Source organism: Tinamus guttatus, unplaced genomic scaffold, assembly GCF_059628265.1.
Source record: "Tinamus guttatus ecotype Peru unplaced genomic scaffold, ASM5962826v1 Tinamus_guttatus_pri_ptg000323l, whole genome shotgun sequence".
In the NCBI taxonomy this organism is placed as follows: domain Eukaryota; kingdom Metazoa; phylum Chordata; class Aves; order Tinamiformes; family Tinamidae; genus Tinamus; species Tinamus guttatus.
In genome coordinates, this window is record NW_028288857.1 from 1,643,557 (window position 1) to 1,668,072 (window position 24,516).

Consider the following 24,516-nt stretch of genomic DNA (forward strand, 5'->3'; position numbering starts at 1 on the left):
TTCATATTTATTTGCTCTTCTGCAGCTCATTTGTTTTGACTGCCTTCAGTCACAGAGGCCAGCAGTGCCTATATGTTATGTTGCACTGTCAGATGTTCTTAGAACAATGATTTTTCTTCATTTAAAAGAGTGATGGTTAGGAGAATGCTCTTGTCCTCAACAAGTTGAAAGGGTTCGAAGCAATTCTTTGGTTCAAAACAAAGTTTGGAAAACCTAGGGAGTTGCTGGAGAAACTTTCAAAACATAACAGGAAAAATCAATCCTTCTAAATAAGCTGAAATCTAAAGCTACGTTTCTTTTTTTTCTGAAATAACACCAGAGAAAAAGTTTTTTCTATAGTAAAGACAATTTTAACTGCCTGTATGCAAGCTATGGCTCCCATCCAGTGTGCTCAGTGTTGTGTGGATGCAGCATTGGGCTATAATGTAAGTCTGGATATAATGCATGACCATATATATATACATATACGTATACATATATATATATATATACAGAGAAACACAGGCCCACAGATGTTTGCCTGCCTAAACTGACGACCAGATGTTTTATCATCCTAAAATTGCATTTTCGAGTATGGATTCAATCAGAGATGAAGTTTGATTTGCTTCTACTTGCTTACTGGAAAATAACCAAACCAGCATTTGAAAGCAGAGAGCTCCTTACTTGACTAATTGATCCAGCATTAAACTAAGCTAAGAAAAAAGTGCATGTTTGAAGACAAATGAAGGGCATGTTTTCTAAGGCAGCAGCTATGACCTTTTCAAGTTTTCCATCTCAAATAATAATTGAAGCCATGAGTAAATAAATCCAACTTTGCCTGCAGATGTTGAGCTCCCTAATGTCCTTTTACTCGAACAGAGCCCCTGCCTGATATTAATGGCAGCAGCAGTTTTATCATGCCCCATGCTGGGCCTGTCTGGTAGTCTCCAGGAACTGTTTTCTTTCCTCTAGCTATATGATTAAAATGCAGTTCCAATCAATAAATCTGTACAGTTTCTGTCAATGGGAAGTGTTCGCCTGGGGGTCTTCTGTGTCCCAGCGGTATTTTTTTCCTTCAATTCCTCGCTATTCACTAGAGAACCAAATTACAGTAAGTCTTGTTTACCTCGACTGCCTGGTGAGGTTGTTTGTGGCCCGCGTGCTGGACCTGCAGGAGCAACGCAGCACGTGGGGAGCTGTAGATAGAGATGTTGGCAGTGAAGCTCCTCTCCGGACTGGGCTCCAGCATCGCCTCTGCGAAGCCTTTGCTTCACGAAGATTAAGTATTTAAGCGTGATTTGTTTGCCATGCTCCTGGGAAGCAGGGTGGGCTGGATTGCATGGAGAGCGCTCACGTTCGGGCACTGGATTTTGGCTCAGGCTCTCCTCTTTTCAGAGAGGTCAGTGCTGCCCGTGTTCCCTTTTCCTCAACGAGGACTGTCTCATTGATCTCCAAGGCAATACGTGAATAACTAGATGATTTTCGATGCTCTTTGCCCTCGGAGCAATGGTATGCTTTAATGGGTTAAAATGAAATGTTAAAGATATCACCATTGTGCTTTTAAGGGAAAACAGCACTTCTTATTGAAGTTTTAATGTCTTATTTTCCATGGTGAAGCATTCCGTAAGTCAAAATATTGCTTTTAAAAAGATGATGTCTACCGCAATCTCACCTGTTTTTATATTAAATTTGCATGTCATCTCTGTAAACAACTGTAGCATAGAAACAATGAAATAATTGTACTCAACTCATACATTTTTTCATATCTCATCTTTGCATTATGGAAGGTGCAGGAGTGTTCCTGCCTGAATTAAGCGAAGGTCGCATGTGTTTCTGTGCATACGTACTGCCAAGAAGAGCACCTAGCAGTGTTTGTAAAAGACTGCCTTCGAGGGGGGAGCTGTCTATAAATGCAAACAGACGAGATACTTGTCAGCAGAAACAAATGCATTCAGCTCCATGTTGCACATCTGAATTATTTATTTGGAAAGAATAAGCGTGGTTTGTCAACACTTGCACTGAGCTCTTTGTGTAACATGGTAAAGCTATTGAATTGTTCTTTCCGGACTAATCTGAAATTATTCAGTGAGCACCATGCTCGCTTTTAGATGCCCAGAGTCCAGACTATAGGTTGAAGCTCACTTATTCCATAAATTTATTTTTCTTAAATTCACAAAGTATGGGCAGCATTACAAATGTTAATGCTGCTATTATAGGATCATAATTTAAAAATACAGTGTTCTCAAAGGGCTCCAGCAGTGTGTCATTTCCCTGCTTTATTAAAATGAATGAACAGATGTACAATTTTTTTCTGCTGAACTATCATCTAAATTCATAAGCTATTTCTCATGTGTCTGAAACCCATGTTGGTTTCGCATTTTCTTTGCCTTAGAAAAAAAAAATTACACTCTCACATCTATCACTCTGGGGATATAAACTAGAAGTGTGCTCTCCATTCACTTTAGACTAATATCCTTGGTACTATTTAAATCCCACCTCTTCACGGCTATTCAGCAAAACGGAGGCACATGAACGTCCTGGATCCGACCTGAAAACTCCTTTGCCGGCTGTGTGGGAGATGGGCAGGAGGCTCCAAGGACCCCTCTGCTCTCTGTGACACAAGGTGGCAAGTGGCTGCCCCTTGTTGGCATCAGTGATGCTGGTGGGAAGGCTCTGGAATTGCTTAGTGACAATTTAGGAAAATAAAAAAACAAAGGAAGGGGCAAATAGCAGCTGGGCTGACGGATCGTGATGAGCTTGGGTGTAATTGCAGGGAAAATTGTGGCTAAGGAGCACAGGGCAGCTGGCTCGGATGGGTTTCTTCATCCTGCAGCAGCCTCCAGCATGGCAGGTGCTCCCTGGAAGTGCTAAACAAACCAAGCAAGACAACGCGGAGATTTGATGGAATAAAATTTTGGAGGCTTAAAAGCACATGAAACGGACACGTTGCCATGGGAAAAAATGAGTATAAAGCTCGCAGATGGCGTGCTCGCAGCCTATCGTCCCTCTCACTTTCTGGCAAGGCTTGTGGGCAACGTAAGGAGGATATTTTGCGCTAATTCCGTGAGAGGAGTGAGTGGATAATAAGTGAGTGGATAATACGCCTTGGGGGGGCTGGCAGCATTTCTTCTGCAAACCCTGTTTCTAAGGGCTTGCTTTGTAAATGAGCTGCAAAAATACTTGATGGGTTTGAAGTTGACAACAGTTCTCAGCCTCAGATTGTTTTGTTTAGTTGTTGTTTCCCTGATAAAAATCATGTTGGCAAAGAGAAAAATAGAACAGAATGTGAATCAATCTGCTTTCCTCCTTTCATAGCGCTGCTGGAATTTAAATGCAGGCCTTTAAATGCTGCTTTGCCCGATATTTCAGAAGTATCATGAAGGAAGGGTTGAGGTTTGCAAGCAAGCATGATTTTCTTCGGTCTGGGTCCTTCCCTGCGATGTCAGGAACCATTTGCACCTATGGGGCTGCTCAGTGAGAGCTTTGGGCTCGCTAAGCGAAGCAGAGGGTTTGCAGCTAGAGCAAGTGTTTCTGCACGGGGGACTAGCTGCTTCTCCCCGTGTTTCTTGGCAGAGCGGCAAAGTTGCAGGCAATCTCAAAACGATTAAGTTTGGCCGTGCTAGCTATGCTGTTCCCACTCTCTTTCAATCCTTCCCCGTATCGAGATCATAAATACTTCCCCCTCCCCTTTCCTCATATTTTCTGGCCAAAAGAGAGTATGACCAGCTGAGAAAGGAAATGTCAGAGGCATAATTATCATCGTTCCTCTGCAGCAGGGAAAACAAACGTGATTTTGCAGTCAGGCTCCGTAGCTCTGAAGGCACCAAACCTGCCCGGCAGAAGAGTCCTGTGCTGGGGAGAGTCTGAGCCTGGGGTCTGTGTTAGGCCCTTCCATCCTGTCTCTTGGTTTTGGGCACAGAACGTGTGTCTTGCAGTGGAGGGAGCTGCATGGAAGTTGAGCAGCACTGTTGTTAGATGTTGAAGAGTCTTGTGCAAGTGGTTGGGTGTCTTCTGCTATGCAGAGCTTCTTGGGTTTGGGTTATCTTGAAGTCCTAAGGGGAAGGAATCTCAGTATATCCTGGAATCCCTCTCTGCAGTCTGTACAATGTCTGTATTTTCTTTGAGAGCCGTGAAGCTCCTCCATCTCCACAGTCTCCCGGGAGTCTATGCCAGGGCTTCCACTATCCATGTCCCTGCTCGTCTTGCCTAAGCCCTGCTATGAATCTTCCTCACCTCCACCGGAGCTCATCACTCCTTGACTTTGTCCACCGTGAAGGTGGAGGAGGGATGATTCCTGGGCCTACCCCAGCCCTTCCTGCCCTGCTGTGCCCTCAATCTCCTTCCCTTGGATTGCTTTGGGATGGCGTTGCTGAGCAGATGGATGAATTCCTTGTTGGTCCCATGTGCTTGTTCTCCGTGGTGCACATCTCCATATGGTTTTGCTGCTTTCACAGCATTGCAGAGCTTTCTTGGCCATGGCTCTCCTCCAGCAGCGTGGTTAAGCGACAGCACTAACATCTGCTGAGCGTGGCTTCTGCTTTCGTCCCCACTGCAGGAGGGGAAGCGCATATGTATTTTGAGCATTTTGATGTGGAGGAGTTTTGCTGGTGTTTATTTTCTTCTATACATGTGGTTTCATGTCTAATACAGTGAGTTTAATTGTATCATTTGAGTGTTTGTGTTTTATTTGTTTTGGGTTTTGTTACAGAATAGGCTGAGGCTATTTCATACGCCACTGGGTGTGGGTAAGCACTGGTTAGGGAGCTGTATGTCATATTTAGGCACACTGAGATCTCCACATCTCTCTGCTAATGCACCTAACTTTTAACCTGCAATTATCCTGCGGTTCCTATTTTGGGCTTCTCTTAAGTGGAGGGAGCCTGACAGCTGTGTCAAATTTTGTGCTGTGGGCAAATGTGCACAGGGGCTTAGGAGGAGATTCATCAATCCCAGAGTTAGTCCAGAGCGACTTTTATCATTAAGAGAATGTTTTATACGCATGTAGCATTTTTCATTCCCAAGAACCCCAGAGGAACATGCAGAAAATGAATCCGCTCTGTGGGCAAGCAGAAGATTAAATTGCAACTTTCTGCTGCTTGCAGGGAGAAAGCAAACTTTGTTTCCTCATTAAGAAGTCCTACCCAGGCAAGTTGTTTTATTTTGTAAAGAAGTGCTGTGAGTAACAGCTAGCCCTGGTGTTTTTATGTTCAAAGTCTGCTTTATGGGCAAAGGAGAAGAGCGAAGGAGAAGCACACCTTATATACACAGACAAAGACTTTGCTGCCAGTATAGCTGAAATACAATCCAAGTCCAGTCTAATCCAAGAATAATCATTAGTCCCAGATTATTACAGGTCTGGTACCGCTCTGTGCTGTAACGGGCAGAGGGGTTTGAGTGTCCTGGTCTATGAGGAGAGGAGCAAGTGAGGGTGCCCTGATGCATATCCAGGGCTGCTGGGCATTTTCATGCAGGTGGGAAGACCTCTGGCAATGCCAACGAGGCAAAAAAGGGAAGCCAGAGGTTTTTCCAGAGCCCCATGCAGAGTGGGAACCCAGCAGAACCATGGCAGAGCCATGGCACTGTTGGGAAGCAAGAGGATGGTTATTAGAGAGGTTAATATACACGCAGCTCTTGCTGCCTCTGTTTTCCTTTTCCCCTCCAAGCTGAATGCCCCTGACTTTATGAGGCAAAATATCACAAGTAATAGAAGTTGCAAAGCCCAGCAGAATATTAAATTAGAAATTAAGCAAAAATGCTCATCAGTGGAAGCACAGGAATTCTGGGCAAATTTTCTAATGTGATGCTAGAGCAATTGGAATAATTTTTTTTCCTAACTGCTTCACTAACTAAATTGATTGAATTAGCTGTGTGCTGTGGTGCTAGGTAACCCCTGACCCCCCATCCTCGGGGTAATCAGGGGGATAATCAGCCTGCCGGGATCGAAGCTCTCAAGGAACTGGAATATTGTAAGGTTCAGGGAGCCTATGCTGGGCATTAATCGGATGTCTTCAGGGTTGATTGTAAATCCTAAAGACCATCAAATTGATGCAACATGGTTTAATTCACTAAAAATTAGGTATCTACATGCTAATCACCAAGCAGAATATCTGAAAGTGATTGCTTTGCTAGGAAGTGTTGAAGTCAGGTGTCAACGCTTTGGCATTCCCCACAGTTCGGTAATAAATATAATGATCAGCATCAGCACAAAAGTAGCATTAGCCAGATTAAAAAAGATTTTGTTCTAACCTCCAATAGATTTCTTTTTCTTCCTGTTGGAGTTTGCAGCTCCATTGAAACTGTTCCTCATGTTTCAGCTCTAATTATGAGCTTACTCAGAGGCAAGAAATAGTATATGTTTCAGGCTACCTGCTAACACAGCATTATTCTCACTTCCAAGGGGAGAAAGAGTGGCTGCTTGCAGTGTATCACACAGCTGTGTGCAGAAATAAAGTGATATTTATTGTCCCTTAAAATGATTTCCCTTAGAACTGGCAAGCTCAGTTGAAAAGTCCGTAGCTAGATTTGGGTGTTTGGATGCAATTAATTACTGGTGTACTCGCTTGCTGTCCTTGAGAAGAGTTCAGTGTGGCAATTTTGATGCGGATGTATTAGCATATTATGTGGAGATTTGCTACAGAAGAAGGGGGAGCAGTCTTAAGAGAGAGGAATAGCACAGATGCTTAATAAACTAATTTTCTTCATACATGGCCTGATTTAATGAGCTTTCAGCTCTGTGGAAAAACCTTTTCAGTGTAAACCATGCCCTACCAAACGCTGCTCTCTTATTAGTGTCACCTGTATTTCCTGGGATTTGCCCTTGTTTGCTCTAGAAATTTTGCCTGCCCGGAATGTGGAGGACTTCAGCTTTTCGCTGAGGATTTCCAAGCATATTGCTGGGACTGGGAGGGAGGAATTCTAGAAATTCCAGATATCCCATCAGGAGTAAATCAGCTCCAGCGCGTCCTTGCTGGGCATTGGGCTTATGGCTCACGTGCAGCCTGTCCATGCAAGATGTGTGCACTTGGTGGGGTGCTCCTCACCTTCAAGGGACATGCTATGGGGATGGTCTTCATGGGCAGGCTAATCAAACCATGCCACATTTGCTATTAACATACGGGTAGTACCTGCAGCTCGTGCAAAGTAGGTTCGATAGGCTTGAGGGGCTGTATACAGCTTTCTTGACACCGTATTTCTGTTCGAAGCACAGGAGCACGTAAGCACGTTGGCCTGCTTGGCCTGCCTCTTAATTCTCAGTGCTCAGACATATAAAGTGAAGAGTCCCACCATTAAACTTACCATCATTCGCGTGCTCCAAATAGCTTAGAGAGAAGTCAGTGTCTGGGTATATAAAAATCCCTTGCTCATTCTTTCTCTTCCTTATTTATGAAAATGACTAAATGGTGCTTATCCACCTATAGCAGAAGATTTCCAGCTGAGCCTGAAAAGGTGCCTGGAGTCAACCAGCCTGCGAGTACGGTGAATGTATGGTTAGGAAAACATAAATTACAGGTGAGGAAATGAAAGAGCCCTGAATGTTCGCTGCGCAGACAATCTAGGCAGCAAACAAGCACACAAAGGGCACTTAGGAAAGGAACGCTTCATTTTCTTTTCTTACAAATGTTTTTCTTTCAAGAAAAGACAAAATGGGCATTGACAAAAGGAGCCGGGCAGTGGGATATGGTCCTACTCTTAAAGCAGAAGGCAGTTAATCCCTTGAGCGTGTCTTCCCTTTCTTCCTGACCTTTTCCACGTCTGGGTGATGCCAAACAGCACATCCATTTGCTTCATTGCTCTTCAGCATGACAAGTCTCAATATATGCTTAATTCTGATGTTTTAAACTCTACTGCCCCAGCCACGTGTGGACTCCTCTCCAACTGCCTCCTGGAAGCTCCCAGCACAGTGCTGCATGCAGAGGCTCAGACCATTCCAAAATCATTAGTCTTGTGCCCTGTCATTTATTCCCGTTACTCTTTTTCTCGACCTTGGGAAGCGAATATTTCTGTGCTGGTGGGATTGCACACCCCGTGTCCCTGCCAGGGTAATGACAGCTTTGTGGGTTCCTCGATGTTTGAGAGGTAATAAGGACTTTCCTGCTATGGGACGAAGAGAACAGAAAAGGACAGAGCATTAATCACAAAAGTTCTTCTATTTCTGCGATCTTTAAATGATTCTTCTTGTGTCAGAGCTCTTTGATATGGGCATAATAATGATATTCAGTGAGTGTTGTGCAAATAGGAACTAGACCGTTTGAGAGAAACTCATGTATATCCAGCAGAAGAAACTACATGCCCTAGACTTCATTCATCTCGTTGTCAGCAGGCTTGTAAGAGTTATTTTGCTCAGATGTACTGGAATATGGAGTGCTTGGCCCGAATTCTCCCTTTCCCACCCAATTTTCCATGGAAAACAAAATGCTGGCTATAGCTTTCATTTTTAAAATTCAGACAAATTTTGTATCACTGCACATAAAACTGCCTGTAAACTTCCATCTGTACCTCCTGCCTCCACTGGCACAGTGTGAACCTTGCAGAGTTCTTCTCCGTTTCCAAAAAAGAGTTTTCAAACTGCGCTAACTTCAGAGAGCTCTCAGCTGGAGGGGCTTCTAAATCTAGGGCAGCTCATCCCCATCAGCTGGCACAACCTGAAATGCCAGAAGTTTAGGGAATTGATGAAATTCATTGCTAAAATATTCTAGAGATACAAGTCATTCTGAATGCTCAGAACTGTGCTGGTAGGCACAGCTCACCAAAGACCTTGAGAAGAAGCTTAACCACCATCAGAACATCTGTTGTTGGCAGCACGGGTCGTGCTCAGCTGTAAGCTGGCACAGTAAATAACCATCTCCTTTGGAGAAATTTGCAATCTCCTCTCAGGGCAGAAAATGGAAGATTTCTGATTGGGTGCATATGGTTCTTTTTATCAGGCAGCTCAAAGATTCTACCATTGAGACAATCTCATTTGCACTGAAATTTCTGCCTCTCTGCAAAGACGTGGTGGCTTCTCAACCGGCTTAAAATACACATCACTCTTGCATGATTAAGGTACCAGGAGAGAGTATTTTTACTACATTCTGGGAAGTGTAGGAGGGATCTGAAAAGCCCAGTGTGAATCTATGATTTCCTTGGACAGTGCTGTCATATTTGAAAATACTATTAAATTAGGATTCAGTCTCATCTACATTGAAAATTGTATTTAACCTACATTTTAAACTTGATCTTAAAATAACTGGTTCCAGAACATTGTGACAGACAGTATGAAATTGGCCTCTGTCTATGAGCGCATCATAGACTGCTGTTTTATTTCTTTATTTGTATACAGTTGAGGGGCAAATGTAATCATATTTTTAAACAGAGAACAAATAATCATTTGAGCTGATTACCAAAGAATGTGGCGAGGTGTTAATCCCTTAGGTCTTTAAACCTGGAATTGAGGCTTTTTCACAAGGTTATGCTCAACTTCACATTCTTGACATTGATCCTGGGTCACTAGAAGTGGCTGTGCAAAATCTGTGTGTGCAGTGACCATAGATTTACAGCAGCCAACAGTGTTACAGAATTCACCTGGACTACACTATGCGCATCCCAACAGATGTGAACGTGTTTTTTATTTGTTGTTCATGGAAAGCAGGAGAAACATACAGGAAAATATATCCCAAAATACGTCTCACATTCTTAGGCAATGATTTATTTAGTAAAACGAGCATCATTTTAAAAGTTTTGTTTTTGTTGTTTTGTGTTTTTGGATCAAGTCATATGGAAACTCCTGCTTGCCAGTGTATTTCTTAGCTTTTTTATTTTTTATCAACTCTATGCATAGTCCTAGCTCATGTCAGTTCTACTGGCGTGTTTGGTAAAGTATTTGGGAGTAAAGGATTCATTGTTCAGGCCTCAAACCACAGAACAAGAGATTGAATTGACTTGTGTTTAAAAAAATGTAATAAATCATGAAATTAGAATTTCACAGAACACTTATTCTTAACTGTAGCAGTACTTATATGGATGAACATTATTACTCTAGAATTTTAGCTGGGAAATTTTTCTTCCTTCACCTATTTAGAATGAGCCATTCTTTTTCTTCTTGCATTAATTTGTTTGCCTTTGTGTAGAAAACAGTTTTCGTACGTGCTTGGGAAGTTACCTTCCTACAGGGAAGCAGCAAAATCCACTCTCCACTTCCCAAACATAAACGTGACAATATTGTTAACATGGTTTTTATCCACTGCAGCTCTTGTCACTGCCCAGCTCCTTCCCAGCAACCCGGGGATGGCCACATTACTGTTAGTATATCTAGAAGGAGACTAAAGCCATGAGAGTAGCTTCTCCTTCTGCCCTGTATCTTCCAGACATCGTAGCAAGCTGAGATGCTCGTTTCCTTATAATGCAAGTGGATGGTTCTGTACTTTTTTTCCATTAGCCAGACCGTATCAGTAAGTTCAACCATGTATGTCAGTCCTCGGCATCAGAAAGGTTTTTCCGGGGAAGAAAAACACTTTACTAAAAATGAACGATGAGCATTTAATGAGGCCTCTTTGCTCCTCTTCCCACGTGACAGCCGTTCGCTGAGGTGTGAGCTCTGCCTGTACTTATAGAGGAGAATTCCTATAAAACCTTTTTGCTCCTAAAACGCAGCGGAAGAGAAAGGAAGAGAAAAATCCAAGGCTGTTCATTTTATTTAAAGAAGGCATCCAAAATCTTAGAAAGAACATAGGCTTAACACTTTTCTTGATGGGAAGAGCAGTGAGGAAGAAATAATACTTAGCTGGGTTGTCTGAATACGGCACAAGCGCTCTCGTAAATGTGGAAAGCAGATAAAGTTGCCTGGTCCCTAGGCAACGCTGGCTGCAGCAGGCAAATACCAGCTCGCTCTTTCAGGCTTGGTCAGATCATCATTTTCTCTCATATGGTTGCTTTAAACATAAGGTCTGTTCTACCTGGAGGGTGGGGGGAGAATTTTGATAAGAATGGAACATTTCTTTGTTTTCCTTTTTTTCTTTTTTTTCCCAAAAGTACCTTAAATGTAGTAATTAGCCTAGTGCCCTTTTCCTCTTCTATGCCCACTCGGAGAGAGACTATTTGTTTTACTTGAAGAGGACAATCACTCTAAGAGTGTCCAGGCGAGTGTGGATATTTGATTTATTGTAGAAGTAATTGAATGCACCTTGCATTTGTAGGTGCGAAAATGTAAAGAGGATAAAAAGGAAGTTAGATTTCCTTTCTAAATTATTTATATATTCTGCAGGAGAAAAAACTTTGCTCGTCTGCCTTCCGAATCTTCAGACAACTCTACTACATTTGATGTATGCCCTGGAGGTAATAAGCTTTGAGGCAGGCATTCAGCATATGATTAATATGTGTTAGGATTATCTTTTTGCTTTCACTCGGTGAGACCATGAGCAGGGCTGAGGAGGAGTCAAAAATAAAGCCAAACCACGGAAAAACTCTTTGAAGCGATTCCAGAAAAGTGGTTGTTTCCAAGCATGCTTCACCATCACTTATTTACTGTTTCTAAATGGCCCTGAATGGTCTTTTAGTCTCCTGTAATTTTCTGTAAAGCACATAAATGAGGGGATAGGAATACAACAGTAGCTGTAAATAGGGTTTGAGGACTGCTGTGGGGAAAGAAGCAGAAAGGAAAAATCCTTAAGTTCATTTCTGAATCCATGGAGTATTTTACTCTGTAGATCTTCCAAAAGTTTTCTAAGATTTGTGATGTCTACATGAGGGAGAAAATGACTCAGGGTCCCTGCATTGCCATTTTGGCGACTTTACAGGCAGCTATTGATGCACCCAACAGGTTTTCCATCCTGTTATTCTCATATTCTATCCTTGTTCTCTCCCTTCATGAATCCTAAAAGCTAAAGAGTGGTCAGAGAGATCCCACAGAGTCCGAGCGATAGCTCGGCTCCATTACAGGGGAAAGCAGCTCGCTGTTTGTGCCTGCAGCATGGGGAAGCAGTTGATCAATATTTTATATTTCTTTGTGGCATTTCTGGTACCCTTAGCAGTACTTTTCCAAGGAGATCAGAAAGCAGAAAAATAAGGTAAAGTCATGCTGAGACCCCTTTGCCTTTTTTTTTAATCATTCACACACATAATATTAATGATATTAAGAGTCTATGTCGTTTTCAATAAACAGGCACAAATTTCACTCAGCAGTGTCTGCAGAATTGTAATTATATTGCAGAGAGAGGAATTTAATCTTTGCCCTTCCATTTTACTAACGAATATTTTGGATTTGCTGCTGTCGTTACAGGATGCAGCACATAGCGGACAAAAATATTCATTTTCTCTTTCATTACTGAGCAGTGCTTGTGCTTGCAAAGTAGCTGGAGTGTGCCTTGAGAGATCACGTGGCGCTTGCATTACGCAGCCAAAGAAATTCATTCAAAAGGAAAAAGTGAAAACGCATCTAAAATGATTATGGTCAATTTCATATATTTCAGATTTTTTTTTCCTAAGGTATAATTGAATTTTTTCTATAATATCACTGGGGAGATGGAGGGATGTGAGGCATCTGGAAAAGTATATATAGAGATTAAGCTGAAAGAAACATTTTAAGTTAAGAAATAATATAGTAGCTATGAGCCGCCATTAGAGCAGCAAGACAATGGCAATTACTAAAGATTGCTGAGGTGACTCACAGCTTTCATTTGTGTTTTGCATCCAGTTTACAGCATCAAATCCTTGTCATACTATAATAATGCCTTATATTTACATAGAGTCTTTCATCTAAATGGCTTCCAAAGTGCTTCATATCTTACTCCATGCACAGCTTGCGTCAACTTAATCCATTACATTAATACAGCTATCTCTGCAGTGAAATACAGCAGCTATTTGGGTCCATATAGTGAAGGCTACGTACAGGTTTGAGAGAGGAAGCGTGTTCAAAGTCTGTAGATAAGATTAGCAGACGGGGTCATTTGCTTTGCTCACACAAGTGATGGCCAACCTGTTCGGGTGGCACCTTTCGCTAGGTCGGGCCCTTGGCTTTACTCAGGGTCAGTGCATTGAGATGACAAGGTGTCCAAGGAACCATCAGCATCACTTTGGTCAATGCTGAACTGTTATGCTAAGTATTCCCACCTGGAATTTCACCTGTCCGGTTGGTGAGCTCTGAGTGGCAGGTAACCAGGTGTTTTGTTAGCCAACAAGCCTGGCCTCGTGTCCCAGCGAATTCTGTAGACAATGTTTCTTACAGACATTTATGAGATTCACGTTTCTGCATTGCATGCAAATACCAACCGACCTAATCGCTCTGAAAATCCCTTTGTCCTTTGAGATATTCCAGGTACAAAACTATGGAAAATACATAGTTTCCTTAGCAAATAAATACTGGCCACACGGGTGCACACACACTGAAGGACAGCAAGCAGAGCCAAGGATGCTTGCATATAGATAGCAAAATCGAGAAATTGTATAAACTTCGATATTTTCAAGAAGGTAGACAGATAAAATATGGTTGCAAAAGAGGTGGATTTTTGTGGATGAGGACAAATATGGTAATGCACTTTCGATGGGGAATTTCTGTGCACCGCCTAATAAAGGTGTGTGAATTAATGCTCATCTTTTGTGATATATAGATGGGGAAAGCACAACCCTCCCATTCAATCTGGAGCGTCGCTCTGGGGCAGAACCTGCTCGTTGGCTTCAGAAAGGCATCGTAGTTGTTCTTTCATTCTCTGGCCATTGCTGGACAGGGACATTCAGGTGATGCTAAGCAATTAAGTGTATTTCTGTGCTCTGAGACAGCAGTAAATAAAACCTCTCCTACTGCATGAGCTTTAAATAAGGCTGTTGGATAAAAATCTAGTTTTTACACAGACTAGATCGTGGTGCCCGTTCTGCCTGGGGCTAAGGTGGGGTTAAGAGCTTGGATTCTTGGATGATAAAATTTTACATACTGGTCTTTTCATATATCTACCTCAAGATGGAAATCTGCCAAGATTAGGTATTGCTGAGATCACACTGAGACGTTTTGCTGTTTAGTGAGATCTGTCACGTTACTGTCCCACCAGTCGTCTACAGCACTCGCTGTGCAGAATGCTCTGTGCTATATTATATCCTGGCTCCTCCAGGAAAGAGCTATTAAAATTACGCTATGGTTCGATTACTTTATTTCCCCACTTGACCTCTCGCTTTACCTACTCTTTGATGCGGGCCTGATTGCTCCCGTTAGATACTTGCCATCTTGGTTTTCCTATACTCAGTAAGAGAAAATTCCTGCCAGCTTGGAAGCATAAATTTTCAGTTTATCTTCTCCAGCTTGCAGCTTCTCTGCAAGATCCAGGGAGCAGAGTTTGGCTGCTGAACGTAGATACTTCATCTACTCCGGGCTAGCCAGGGTTCTGGTACGCAGGCTGTATCCCACCACAGTTATTCCGAATGTTATCCCTCTTCTTGTCATCCCTTCACTGACTCCTACTTCTTTGCTATAAGAACAAGCTACCCTCTTATTTTTCTCATTCTCAGGAATCTCTTTGGCCTACTGGAACCGACTTTGCGGCCTCTCATATAATTGACCAGTGGTAGATCTCTATCCTCATCTCTTTTTTATAAGGATGCAGAAAAGGGAAGCCAGGACTTTTTAATTCTATGCTAATAAAGATCCAAACATGACAGAATGACTAGAAATTCTAGTCAGTGCTCATGAAACATGCAGTAAATGACACTATGGCTCCACAGAGCAAGTTGCTCTGCTCAGCTGTAGTAAATGAGAGCTGCTCCTTCCAGCCAAGCACAATTTCGGCCCAAGGTGTTTGCCTTCTAAATTATTATTTTTTAATATGGGTCCTGATGATAGCAGTTTAAATAAAGTTCTGAACTCATCTATTTTATTCTTAATTTATAGTGGTGCTTAGGGGATGTGCGGATATTTAAAAAGAGTAAAATCAATTAACTCATGATCCAATTATTTGTGTTAGCCACTGTGGGATTTTATTTTAGAGCACTGAATCAGCTTCTCCTGGTTAAGCACTGTGCTTTAGGAATGCAAATCTTTCATTTTGAAACATGATGAACCTGTGGTTATTTTTTCTCTGCTTGCAAATCTAATTTCTATTTTTGTGCTTACATAGTTGTTAATTTCCCTTTTTTCTTTTGTTTTTGTAAGGGAATCAGTATAAACATAACATTTTTTTGCAAGACAAGAAAGCCTATTCTTTATGTGAGAGTAGCTAAACAGGCTAGAGAGTTCATCTTCTAGATAATATATGCTGTATTTTTCAGGGCATTGCTGTTTCGCAGGTGTTTGTCTTTCACAAACACAGATCTGTTATTTATTACACTTTTCAAGCTATAGAGTATAGCCATACGATTTCTCTGATTTGATCACTCTGCTTTTTCATTCCTCTTGAATTTAGTGAAATTTTAGTGAAACATTCCAAACAGCTTCAGACACCTGCTGTGTTAATATGGCTATGTCTAAAATGTGGAGAACACCAGGGGTGAATGTGCCGTGACAACTGGTGACACCAGGGTGGACGTTGCTGTGCAGATGAAGATGCAGCTCTGCAGTTTCATGTCCCCAGCAAATGTGTGTGCCCTTTCTGCCTTGCTAGCTCGCTGTCTCTGAAGACCAAGAGACATTTTCCTAAATAACAAGAGAATAAGGATGCAGAAGACAGTCAATCCCAGCTGAGTTATCCCTGAATTAGAGCTGTTAAATGGCATTCAAGAGTTTTTGAGCTAGGCATTTCTGGCCATCTTTTCCATCATAATGTGGCATCCTCAATGGGATAAGCGTAATAAATTAATCTCATGGGCTTAAAAGTAAAATAAAAAAATAAAATGGCTAGATTTTAAACTACATACCAGGTCGTACTGTTCCCAGCATGATTCAGGGAGTGCTGAACACAATAAAATCTGAACAATGGATTAAGAACATGATTTTTCAGAAGGATCAGTATGAGTTATTGATCAATATGAATTAGGAACAGAAGCCCGGTCAATTGAAGGGTTTGATTCTTAAGGCTTAAGCTTCCTTGAAATCTAGTTGGCTTTTTGCATAGCTTAGAGGAAAACTGTTTGGTGCTGAAGTCTTGCTGGGAAAAAATTCTGACCCTTAATGTACTGATGTTTTGTTTTATACATATTCAATGGAGCTGGGATAAATGAAATATTATAAAATAGCAATCAGGCTAATTGCCTGTTTTCAATTAGAGTAAGAATTGTCCAAGGGTACTTTCGGGGGCCAGCATTTTGCTGAGTATGATGGAACACCATCTCAGTAATGATTGCTCCATTATTTCCAAGATTCTTAATAGCATGTTTCTTTCGATGTGTTTCAAAGTAAGCTCAAATATTGTTGCAGCATTGTTTAAGGTTAATTGAACTGCAGATGAGTTTAATGATCTGCTCGAACCAAAGCTCAATAGCCACCTGTTATATATTAGTACCAAAATGAAAAAAAAACTTTAAATTCCTTCTTAAATATACCAGAGAAGATAAAAATAGCCATATGTCATCCTATCATATTATCATATGTCAATAATGTCATCCTTTTAGAATGTCAGATTTGAGGCTAGAAAACTTGAAATGAATGCATGCATTCCAATTGTGCAGCTAAATTGAAATAGGACTTGAAAACATCAGTTAAATCTGGAGGAATGAAGGAAAAGAAGACAAAGAAGAGAGTTGTTCTCTGTGTTTTAATATCTGGAAATTTATTTTACCTTCTAAGTATCTAGATTATGAAATATATATATACTAACAAAGTTCTATATTTTAGTTTCTTTACTCTCATAGAATTTTCTATGGTGTTATGAATTAATATGGACTTTTAGTTTATTTCAGTCTTGAAACCACTTGATTTTTGTGTCTGCTTGATGTATCGGACACTTTCACTGGCAATATAGCTTCTAGGAGGTACACAAATGACAAAGCCTATTTGTGTCATTAAAGTTTGTACTCCTGAACTTTTGAAGCCTAGATCTCCAGAAATGCTAAGATTTCATGATCATCTAAAACGGTACTGCTGATGTTCAGCACTTCTCAGGATTAGCTATGTTATTGTTCTAGTTTATCCACCTATAAAGTAGGAATTATCTTATCACTCATATATATAGTGCTTTTAGCATGTCAACTGCAAGTATTTGAAAGGTGAGGAGTATTATTAAGTCTGACCCTTACAAGCTTTTCCAATGGTTTACAGAGTGGTTTTGCAGCACATAAATAAGAATAATGCTGAGGTACGCCGTGTGGCTGGATGGCAAATTAGAGAACATTTGCTCAGACAGGGCTTAGCTATCCCAATAGTACAATAGAGCAGCAAACTTCCCAAGGTCATAACAAGTTTCCCCACTGAAAAGTAAAAGTAACCCAGACTTACAGTTTTGCAGACAAAGCAGTAGCAGGAACTCCAATTATTTTAGAGTCTCTAAGAGAAAAAATAATAATAATAAAAAATCAGGTTGGGACACTTTCAGTGAGAAATGGTTTTTTTATATAGGTAACAGTGTGGAGTAACTCTATAAAAAAGTATATTCTGAAGGGCAATAAATAACAGCAAATTGGGGGGCACGGATGGGCTGTGTTAATCAGCCCCATCCACTGCTGAGTGTTGAATATAGTTTGGCTTTGGGCAGTATGCACACGTAAGCAGTCCTGTCCATACAGCAGGATGCTGAACTTGTGGTCAGGCTCTTCCCAGGCCTGATTCCTCTCAGGAGAGGCAGGAGTATTGCTGCAGGTCTGTCCTCGGATAAGTAAAAGGGAAGAACAGCACTAACATGCGGCCTAGTATTTCATGAGTGACGTCGCATCTTCTTCCTGCCATGGTACATAGCTAATGCTGGTTTGAATACCTCTCGTAATGATGTTTTGGCTGAAAACAGCATCAGTTTCCCATACACTTTCTTTCCTAGTTTCAAGCCACGGTTAAGGAGGGGGTCACCGGTGTGATAGTCAACCTGACCGTGGGAGACCGGGACGACCCTGCCACGGGCGCCTGGAGAGCCGTCTACACCATCATCAACGGGAACCCGGGGCAGAGCTTCGAAATCCACACCAACCCGCAGACCAACGAGGGGATGCTCTCCGTGGTGAAGGTGGGGACCACTTGTACTGCACTCCTACTAGAAGCTGCGGCCGCTGGATTTACAGCGTGAGAGGAAACACAGCGAGGATATAGCCGTACATGTGGCTAACAGCCCTCCTTTCCTTTGACCCACATGTATAACTCATTTTCTGTTACAGTAACTATGCTTTTTCAGTGATAAGGACCTGTCCATTACGAGCTATATTGCAGTTGCTTTAGGTAAACGCTGGTTTGTAGAGATCACACTCCATTAACAGTGAGGCTTTACGACATGGCTTTATTTGTGACCCAAGGCACAGTTAGAATTCAAGGGACCGTACACAGTGCGAGTGCCAGGGAAGCAGGGGACATGCCAGGGAAGGCTTCAGACTCGACTGGAGAGCCACCTTTGGTCCCACATTTCTAAAGTTTCTGTCTGTGTGTGAAGACAATCCTATATCTCACACTGTTAGGAAAAAAAATAGAAGTGATTGCTAGCTATACCAGAATTTTCTATATTTGATTTCAGAAGAGGCATGTTCACTGCTGAAGTGGAAACATTTTTCTGTGACATTGCTTTTGATATATCAGTAGGAATTGATAAAGCAGCCTTATGCTACTTATAATTCATACCTTTTAAGTATAACTATGTTCTGCTTGGTAAATGCATATTACATCAAAAATAAGCATATATTCATATATTTACATAAATAAGCATGTATTCCTGCTTATTTATATGTGTTTATATACATATGTATGCATATGTGTATATACATATGAGAGAGCAAGAGCATATGTATATGCAGAGTTATGTATTTACTACGTATTGTGAACTGCATAGTAAATCAATGAAAACACATCCACATCTTCAATATTTTTCAGTGCACTTTGTAACTACCATCAGGTCTAGTGCTAAATTCTGACAAAGTCTCAAATGTAATAAATGCTGGTGTCCTTCCTGACTAATTCTGTCTCCGGCAAAGCTTGCACTGGGGTAGGAGGAAAAAAGTGTTAAGGATTCTCTTTGCGCCTTGCATTCTGATTTCATGACATGTTTTACAGCCTTTAGACTATGAGATTTCAGCATTCCACACGTTGCTGATCAAAGTGGAAAATGAAGACCCGCTGATTCCAGACATCGCCTATGGCCCCAGCTCCACGGCAACGGTGCAGATCACTGTTGAGGATGTGAATGAAGGTCCCGTTTTCCACCCAAACCCAATGACAGTGACAAAACGAGAAAACATCCCCGTGGGCAGTGTTGTGTTAACGGTTAATGCCACCGATCCAGATACTTTGCAGCATCAGACTATCAGGTGAGTGCAGTACCCTCTAATTTGCGTCTGTCAAAAACTGACTGTGTCTCCTGCGCCTGTCAGTACAGTATTAAATTAAAGTTGTTTGGGCTCTGGACAGTAACAGGTGGCAATTTTTTTCCAACAATGCAGAGATTCAGTATGAAGGAGACAAAGAACTGCATTAGACAACAGTTTTCCAGGCTATAGGATTTCTGCAGTGGAACAACTGAGTGCCACAAGCAATAGTCACAGCTTAGCATATAATGTTTCAAAATGACACCCTACCTGCTTTTTTCATTCCACCCCCACCTTGATGAGACCCAGAGAATTTATGTAAAAGTTGCAAACCAGTTGCTGAAATCACTTAGCTGTTTAGCATATGGATTAAGTTGATGTATGATGATTTCTAATATCCCCTAGAGAAATAATGGTCATCCATCTGTATTTGAGAGCTAAAAGAGAGGATATACTCCTCAGTGAAACACGGGGGCTATTCGGTTGACTTAGAGTTGCCCTCACCAAGATCGGTACAAGGAAATGCTGATTTCCGTGCTATGATGAAGTAATTGCACAAATAAGCCCTTTTATGAGGAGCAATTCTGGGTATTAAGTGGTGTCATTTTCTTGTGTTCAGAGAATGCTGAATCTATTACAAGTCTCTTTGGTGACCCATGAGTGCTATTTGCCTAATATAAATCTGCCAGGATGGTGTGAAGGTGCTTGTTATGCCCTATCAGGATTACAAGCAGGTAGTGCTGCTTCCCAGAGCTGTGGAAAAAACTAACATTATTTTGTGAATTCAAAGAGCGTGTTGTTTTTATAGTAGAAAGTGGTACCTCTACCTCTAGGAAGTTGAACAAAAAATTTAAATGAATGGATAAATCATATCTTATTTCCTACTTTCCTATTGCAGTGTATCCAATATGCATTGGGCTACCAGAGGAAAAATAATAAATTGCTTTCTTGTTTAATATCAAATTGCAAAATCTAATTTCCCCTATACTTCAGGGGATATGTGTAAGAGCCTTGTGAATCTTTGTGAACATGGCTTGAAAGCTTTGCCTGGGCACTGTTAACCTGTACCGTGACCGTAGATTTCCCCACCATCCCAGGCTTGCTTAGCAGTGGTTGTGCACGTTTGACATATGCCCTGTTTTACCAAAAACGAAGGCTACTGATCTTGAAGATGTCTTGGGTCAGGGATAAATGTTGATAAGCTTGTGATTGCGAAGGATTGCTGTGACAGCCTTGGGCTAGAATGATGGGGAGTTGAATTTAGCAGGTGGCTGTGCTCATCTGCATGGGAGGAGTGAAAAAGGCAAAGCAGGTAATCAGAAGTTTCAATTCTTTTGATCACCAAAAAAATACCTGGTTAACAGAGTATAAATATTTCAGTTCTCTATCGAAAATACCTTTGAGCTCTACCATATAAATATCAGCTTCTCTGAAGGATGGTTTTAGCAGATGTCATTTCCCTCGTGTTATAAATGTACTTTCCTATAAAATGCATTTTTATTCTTAATTTTCATTTTTGCTCCAGGGATTTTTTATTTCGTTCACTGTTGTCATACAGATTTGTGTTGATGGATGGACAATCTATGGAGTTTCTGTTGCATGTCAGATACAGCAATCCGACCCTCAGCTGCATTATTCAGAATCTAGTTTATGTAGAGGAAAATATTATTTCCTTTGGGATCGTGACTGAATTTAAGAAATATAGTTATTCAAGTTATTTATAACTAAATATTTCCATGAGAGAGAATAAAAGTCTTATTAATTATTGTGACATTTGATTTTGCAATGCTAAAAGAGAGAAATGCCAAGAGAATACACAGATTTGCCTATCAAAATCAACAATCCAGAATGTATTATCTGCATTTCTAGTGGCTATACTGGAGCAGAAATTGCAGGTATTATCCACCAGTAATCACTGAAAATTTTAATTTGATTTTAAGTGCTGTGTGTAACCGGCAAATAGCATCAATAGTTTTTCTGTCCACCACATCTCCCAGCTGACTGCAAAGGAGATATCAAAGCTCGACTATTACTAGCCATAAGCTAAGCAGAAATTTCCCAGACCTCAAGGCTTAATATTGGGCCATATCTGCATGGGGGGATTTTTAGCCTGAACTCTTTCTCTCTCTCATTCTACATGTGCAGAAGTAAGGTAGTTTGTATTGGGAATGAAGAGTGATCACATATAGAAATTATTTAAATGGCTATATAAAGTTAAGAGAAAATAATGCAAATGTAATGGATATCTGGAAAATAATGGAGTGATTCCAGAAAGGCTACCAGATTTGACTACCTATACGTCCTCCTTTTGCTAAAATAATGGGAAAGCATAAAATATAGCATTTTTAAAAGGTGCTTTTAACACTGACAGGTAATATTGAAACACGTAGCTGTTAGTAGAAAAAGGAAAAGAAAAGACTTTACAATATATGAGAACAGCATCTGCAATTAGGATAGTGTAAAATTCATGTAGAAAAGCCAAAACCACTCACCAGATTGAGTTTGCGGGTTTGGCAGAAATATTTTCTGTCAAATTTCTGCAGGCAGGTGTGTGCGTGAAGTCTTGCCTAGATCCAGGGCTTATGCAAGGAGGGTTTGCTGGTTGTGCTAGTTAAGGCTTTTGCTTAGGAATACTTGATTTATGGAGATTGCAAATCAAACTCCATCCTTCTCTGTCTGCCCCGCTGTAAGCTGCATCATCAGAGCCCTTGCTGTGGTTACCCTGGCAAAATAAGGGCCAAGCAGGCACAACACTAAGCTTTAAACTAGATATTAGTCTAAATACCAGTGACCACGATCAAATAGTGCTTTGTGTCTGCATTACGCAATGAATACCAGATTTTTGTTACATGTGCTGTGTGGACATCTCTACGCTATCCCCAACATGGTATATGTCTGTGCAAAATACACCAATGGATGCAAACAGCATTGCATCAGAACATTATTAATGTTACCTGCTTTATTTCCAGCCTATAACAACTGGGATATAAATCTGTTTAACTGCAGGGATATTTTTTGTTAGTTTGCTATATTAGCTTGTAGGAAGGGCTGATGACTATTTGTAATCAGGAAATTAAGTTACTCTATTAGATATAGGTTCCTAAATGCATTTCAAGAACGATGGATAAGGGGTATAGAAACCTTGTGTGCCGTTGTCCAAATCTAGATTGAATTTATTCTTTGAACATCGCATCTCTGAGTCAGATTCAAATTACTTATCTCTTTGAAAAACATGGCTTGCGTTGTAGAGATTCCTAACGACAGCTGTACTTTTGACACAATTTTCTTTCTTATTCTTCAGCTTGAAGTGTCTTTGCAGATCGAGAAAGCATTTCATTTAAAAGCTAAAACAAGCTAGCAAAAATGTATTACACTGAAAAAAAAAAAAGAGATTCCAAGTGTTTGTGTGGCTCCAAAGCATTCAGCTTCGGGTCTAGCTCTCAGTTTGCACATGATAAGCGGTGAAGTCGCGTGGTGTCAGCTCTGCTCTGATCTCGTGGTGTTAACATTTCAAAGGAGCCCAATGTAGAACTGTCATCCTGGAAAGAAGACCTGCATGCTCATCTCGAGGAGCTAAATCATGTAGGCGTCAAGTTTAATCTTACTCTAAATCCTACCTCTTGCAAACTAGATTAAGAGTGACTTTCACAGCTATACGCATGCCTGTAATTCCCTAGGAGAGGTCTGCAATGAGTAGGGTGAGTTTTGGACCACGAACCTCCTGGAAAGAAAGGAGGAGACCGAACCGCTGGATTTTCCTGAATCCCTAACTTTGTTGTGGAAAGTTGCATTCGTTCCTCTGGGATCGCTCCCAGAAAGTAAAGAAGCGTGTTTGAGAGCGATCACACGTCTTAGATTCATTAACCTATTTTTAAAATACTTAATTCCCTTGACAGTTTCCAACTTCTTTTAGAAAAAGAAGAAATCCAGCAGGGCCCATATTAATTATAAACCAACAATTTATTAATAGGACAGTAATGAAGTTTCTGAAATTTGATTTCTTAATCAGGGATCATTGTTATTTTTGTGCCAGATTTAAGAGTTTAATTTTGGGTGCCTCTTCCCAACCTCTGAAATTTTAATCAGAAGTTTCAAGTGTACATGTCAATGAGAAGTTAAAGGCCAAATTTAATAACATTTTCTACCTTGGGAAATTAAAAGAAGAGCCTCACTCTCTGAAATCTATTATTAACAGTAGATCTTAATTAAACACAGTTACGGTCCTCAATATTTTGCCTATGTGGAGATATTGGTTTAAGTATTTTTTCCTTTTTTGGATTCAACATGTCCAGGATATTCAATAGTCAGACTTTTAACTATGTGTAAATAAGTTGTTTACTGCAGAGTATTTGTAATTTTTAATTAAAGCAGTGTTCTTCCCTGGTTTCATGGTTTATCATGGCAATATATTTTTATTACCTACTGTGCTTTGGATTTTAAATTATTTATGTAAATATATTATTGCGGTATTTATTCACAGTAAGTGATGTGACTCAGTGCTTCGGAAATATCTTCACAAGAGAAGTTTATTATAGCTCTAAAGCATATCTAATTCATTAAATATAATTAAAATGCAGTATTTGAAGCAGGAGAATTTAGAAAAGGAACCCAAACTGCAGTGAGCTTCACAGGAATACAAAAAATCACCAAAGTATTTGAAACAATATATGCAACTAAGATACATATACATATATATGTTTGTGTATGTATAATTTTCTCCACCTGAAACTGACTCCAGCTGGACAACAGTCTGTCCATTGACTTTGGGAATGGGAACGTCTCCTAGTGTGGCGAATTTTGCTTGAGATTACATCGTTGCAGCTCTGGGGTTAGTGGAATTGGCTGATGCCCATGCAAACGTTCCTATATTTGCTGAAAGTGAAATCATGGTTTGCTTCATCTGTGTCCAAAAATGAAGTGATTGCCCAAGCTTCTCTAAAACAGTGATGAAACGATGCTGGAATAGGATTCATAATTCAGCAAGTTTCCTCCGAATCTCAAGTATTTGAGAAAACCGAGGGGAATTCCCTGGAATAAAGCAAGAAGTAGCTTGCTCCTGTTAGTCCTCTTTTTGCTGACGTGTTTTGCTGTTACGTGGCATGAACATATAAGCCATGAATTGCAAAGACAATTCTTGAAGACTTTTTCATGTTTTCTGCTAGGACTTTTTGAGACATCCTGGCTCCCTTCTTAAGGGGGAAAGGACTCCAG

General features: G+C 40.7%; 1 protein-coding gene across 2 annotated transcripts in view; it reads left to right on the forward strand.

Moving 5' to 3' along the window:
* CDH13 (cadherin 13) overlaps positions 1–24,516 on the forward strand; it is a 407,362-nt gene that overhangs the window by 340,495 nt on the left and 42,351 nt on the right. For both annotated transcript variants that reach the window (XM_088529059.1, XM_088529058.1), the window contains exons 9-10: positions 17,841–18,023; positions 19,055–19,308. In XM_088529059.1, coding sequence (XP_088385185.1) covers positions 17,841–18,023; positions 19,055–19,308 — 437 coding nt within the window. The remainder of the gene's footprint in view (positions 1–17,840; positions 18,024–19,054; positions 19,309–24,516) is intronic.